At 31.3% G+C, this 5,265-nt stretch overlaps 1 protein-coding gene across 1 annotated transcript; it reads left to right on the plus strand.

The window, feature by feature from the left end:
* Positions 1-314: 314 nt before the first annotated feature.
* LOC138396741 (olfactory receptor 6C76-like) lies at positions 315-1,250 on the plus strand. Its single transcript, XM_069490379.1, has one exon. It carries the CDS (start codon positions 315-317, stop codon positions 1,248-1,250), a length of 936 nt encoding a protein of 311 aa, XP_069346480.1.
* Positions 1,251-5,265: the final 4,015 nt, after the last annotated feature.

Genomic DNA, 5,265 nt, shown 5'->3' on the forward strand with positions numbered 1-5,265 from the left:
ATCAATTTTTTTAAAAAATAAAACACATTTGGTAAGTATATTTTTATCATACAGGTGCATTTATTAGACCTATCAAATACCTCACTCAATATTAAATGACTAGTGATCTACAAGGCAAATACCAGGCAGATTTTTTTTTGTGTGAATGGTTAACATACATTTTCAGAATTCAGTACAATTTGGTGTCTAGTTTGTTTTATTATAGGCCTTATATGTTTCTTAATCCAGCACATGTGATAAAATGTAACCCTGTACTCAATAAATCATTGTTTCTCGTTTTCTATTATAGATGTGGCAGAAGTCAACAATAAGAAATGAAAAATCAGACATTTGAGAACCAGTTCATTCTTCTGGGATTAACAGATGACCCAAAGCTAAATGTTTTGATTTTTATATTTCTATTTTTCACATATATACTGAGTATAACTGGAAACCTGACAATTATCACCCTCACTCTGATAGATTCACACCTCAAAACACCCATGTATTTCTTCCTTAGGAATTTCTCTTTTCTAGAAATCTCATTCACAACAGTTTGTATTCCTAGATTTCTGGTCAGCATTGTAACAGGAGATATGACCATTTCCTATAATTCTTGCATGGCCCAGGTATTTTTCTTCATACTCCTTGGTTCAACAGAATTTTTCCTTTTGACTGCTATGTCCTATGATCGTTACGTAGCTATCTGTAAGCCATTGCATTACACAACAATAATGAACAGCAGAGTCTGCATCCAGCTTGTAATTAGTTCTTGGCTGGCTGGATTTCTCATTATCTTTCCCCCTGTCATCATGGGGCTTCAACTGGATTTCTGTGACTCTAATGTCATTGACCACTTTACCTGTGACTCCTCTCCTATGCTACTGATCTCCTGCACAGACACAGCACTCCTAGAGCTCATGGGATTTTTCTTGGCAGTATTCACTCTCATGGTAACCTTAACATTAGTGATTCTTTCCTATGTATTTATCCTGAAGACAATTCTGAGAATTCCCTCTGCTGAGCAAAGAAAAAAGGCCTTTTCCACTTGTTCTTCACACATGATTGTTGTCTCCATTTCTTATGGAAGCTGCATTTTCATGTATGTCAAAACTTCAGCAAAAGAAGGAGTAGCTTTGACCAAGGGTATAGCAGTGCTCAATACCTCTGTTGCTCCAATGCTAAATCCTTTTATTTACTCCCTAAGGAACCAGCAGGTAAAACAATCCTTTAAGAACTTGGTCAAAAAATGCTTCTCAAATAAATTTTAATAATAAAGAAATTTAGATCCTGAACTTTAAATGGAAAGTTAACTGTAATATTATACTAACATCGTTCTGTTTCTCCATCCAATGTCACATGCAACTTCTTTTTTCTTCAGGTTTTATTCTTCATTTATTCCATTTTGACCTATTTGGCTCAGTTACCCTTTTATATTAACATGACTTGAAAATATTCTCAGTATGAGTGACTTGATGTTACACACATGAGAATGACATTTAACAAGAATGTCAGAACTTAGTTTTAAACAATCATCGAAGGACTTTTTCTCTTTAGGCACCAAGCAAAAAACTAAATAAATGTTCTCATCAAACAATTCTGAAAAATTATTTATCCCAGTGCACAATCACAGAGTACTAAGATAAGCTCTGCTGTAAGTTAAAGTCCCTTACCTCTAGTATGCTTCTATTTCTCCTTGTATTTCCTTTGGTTTTTGCATTATAAACGTTGACCTGTGCTTCATTATATATATATATCTTCATTATGAATTTCATTCTTTATATATCTTCATTATGAATTTCATTCTTTAATAATGTAACATATGTTGCTTAATGCTTTTTTGATCCAAATTCTAGAATCACTGCAAGTCTGGTTGTGATATCTCTGTCAGCCCCAATATTCTCACCACAAGGTATCCTTAATGAACTACACCGATGGTTGTGCCATAAATCATTCCTTTTAGTGAATTTGCTGATGCTGAACCCAGAGCTCATATGAGGCTCCCTTGGAAAGAATCTGGCTTGCCTTTGGTTTCCCAAAATCCAATTTTCTCTTTTTTGATATTTCCATCAATTTAAAGCCCTATGCATTCTATTTCCTAGGTAGCTCTCAAAATTTCTGGTACACTGATGATACCCTAAATTGTTTTCTAGTAGTTATATGGTTTCACTCCTTTAGAAAAATTGTTATTTTTGTGGATGTTGAAAGATGTAGGATTAAGCATGTTTACATTGTCCACACCTTGACATAAGTCTCTCCTGTAAGATGTTCTTAATTATACACTTACAAAAATAAAACTTTGTTTAGTATTCATCTATTTGCTTCTTTCCTGTCTTCTTCCAGTGCACAAACACATGAAATCATTTAATTTACTAGGAGAACACTTTTCCTTAATATTGGAACTGTCAGTTGTTGGGTTCTCTTTTCTTCCAATTTAAAAAATGAATTCTCCCAACAGGTGTTTATAGAAACAAGGCTACACACAATCAAAAGCAGGTGAAAACTAACACATTCGATCTGAGAGTACGAATGTCTAAATGTCTTTTAAAAAGCCATATAATATTTTCATCTGTATGTATTACTAAAAATATTTATGACATCTGATTGTAGAAAGTGTTTTGCTACATTGATAATGATTTCAGTTAGAATTGGGAAGGATACTAGACACTCTTAGACATCATAGAGCCCAATGTCCCAGCTATTCAAGAATTATGCTTTTGTTTCTCTCTTTGCATTACAAAACTTTTCATTTTTCCAGTAGTTGCTTTGGAGATTCTATGTAAATCTGAGTTTGCTTTGCATCTATTGATGGGGATACGACTCAAGCAATGTGTTACTCAGTAAATTCCAAATCCTTCAATGTTTATGGGCAAAAAGAAAAGATATGCTGCTAAATGTTTAGCAACCCATCATCCAAAAAAAAAAAAAACAAACAAACTCACAGACATTATAAACTTTAATGTAAATTTCATATACCCAATAGATCATAGAATGCTTTTGTTGATTTTTGCCAAACTTATGTCCATAAGCAACCTATTTTTGCAATTTGAACAGTTTGACAAATAGAATTGTATTTCAATCTATTAACTCTTTTCCCTATAAATTTACCATTATTAAAGCTGATAATTAATGACTTTTGAATAGGTATTATATTAATTTTAAGTATAATCTATTTAATTTTAAGTTTTTATCATTTAAATTTAAATTATGGCTTTTTAAAAAATAATTGCCTACTAAGATTTCTAAAGACTTAATACTGTTGGCACTACCCTGTGTACTCAAAATTCAGAACAAAAAGGACTATATATAGATCGACTAAAATTGTATTCACCCTATTCCTCAATTTATTTTTTCTGCATAGACATTAAATCAATTTCCCATTTGTCTTTCCTAAATAACATATTCTCCTAAATGTACATTTTTAAATAATATTTTGACCTGCAGATAACTTCACATAAGTAATATTATAACAAACTTTGCATTAAAACATAAGCATATTTATGATATTTATTCAAGTTCTCAGCTTTGATCATTGACAATTTAATATGATATACTTTGAACTTAAAACAACTGCTACACTTTAATAGCATCTTTCTTCATATGCACTCCATATTGCTTAATTATGTACCTTTAATACTTTTGTTACAGCTTTATTTTAAAACTTTATGTCTCCCAAAGAAACATTAAATACTTGAAAATCTTTGTTCAAGAAGTGTCTAGCATATAATGACCATTAAATCATCCCAATTTTCATTTAATTTAGATTATTTATATGTTTTGTGGAGATCCTGGATTAAATAGCAACTAAATATGTCTCAAAATAACTAGTGTAAATGGGATATATAGATATGTTTTCATATCAAAGCAGAGAATAATAAGTTGGTGTGTGTGGGAAAATTGTTTGCATGGGATGTGGAGAAGGGATTCTGAGATTTCACAAATAATGTAGCCTTCTAACACTATTCCAGAATATGTAAAAAACTATACAAACAGTTATTTTTATCATGACTATATTCCTAGAACCTAAGGGTGAGTTCAACACATAATAAATATCAAAAACTAATTACATAATGAATAAAAAGTAATGATTTTATGATCAGACTTTCTATATTTTCAGTCAGTAGAAAATGTAAAACCCTAGAGACAATCCTGACATCTTATTTGGCCCAGGTCTAGAATATTATAATGAATTTTTAACATTTTCCTTCATTGTAAAAAAAAATTAATTGTAACTCTCCTTAATTGTAACTCTCCCCTGAAACATTCACTGGCCCTATTGTTCTGTAAGACTATTATTTTGTATAAGACTCTTATTTTCATAAGAATAATCAATTATCATTTGTTAGTTTAAAAAGATTGAAATAAAGCCTGAAATTTGGGCATGAAACATAAAAAAAATAAAGATAAACCTATTGGATCACAGAATAGTCTATTGACATTTAAAGAGTGCCAATGTCTATTACTCCACTGAGAAGTTTCTTTCCTTTGTAAAGTTATAAGCTATTTATAAATACGTAAAAGAAAAGAAAAGAAAGCAAAATAAATAAATAAAATTTAGTTGAATATTATTAGGTATATCCACTATACAAAGGTCAGAGATTCTGTGACTGATATTGGTATAGAGTTAGATAGCTTCTCCAGATAGACTCAAGCTATACAGTCTTTACCACTGCCTGATAATCTGAGAGTGTTGTATACCGTAATCATGACTTCCAGCCCTACAAATGCCCCTTATTATTAAAAGTAACAGATTATGTTTTAGCTCTGATTGTCATAGTAGAGCATGGACCACATGGCTGGCATTCCCATGCTGCCATTAAATGAAGCCTGGAATACATTGTGCTTAATGACCTAACTAAAATTAAACCATAAAATACCCAATCTTGGGTCACACATTTTATCTATTCTTTCTAAATCCACAAATGCCATATATTTATTTTAAGAAAACTGTAATTTTTACTAAGTTACTCAACTAAAACTACACATTCTTCCCCACAGAATCTCATCTCTATCCAGTGAAACTATTTCTTCTTCTTTTGTTGTACCATAGAATCTCTAGTTAGGATTTCTTTTAGGCCTCAAATACTCTACATTCCAATGTAATTCATTTTTTTTTCATAGAAATTTACTAGAGAGTCAAGGTGAGTCTTTCTTCATTTAAAATAATAATTAGAAGCTTATGAGATAATTTGGCAGCTAATGTCTCTGGTCAGCCATCTTCAGAAGTCATTTTATCAAAAAGACACCTGCACTCAAGTGTTTATTGCAGCATAATTCACAATTACA

Source organism: Eulemur rufifrons, chromosome 16 (assembly GCF_041146395.1).
Source record: "Eulemur rufifrons isolate Redbay chromosome 16, OSU_ERuf_1, whole genome shotgun sequence".
Lineage (NCBI taxonomy): Eukaryota > Metazoa > Chordata > Mammalia > Primates > Lemuridae > Eulemur > Eulemur rufifrons.

What these genes read in the sequence shown, in the direction of transcription:
- LOC138396741 (XM_069490379.1), top strand. Translation starts at nt 315, where the DNA reads ATGAAAAATCAGACATTTGAGAACCAGTTCATTCTTCTGGGATTAACA.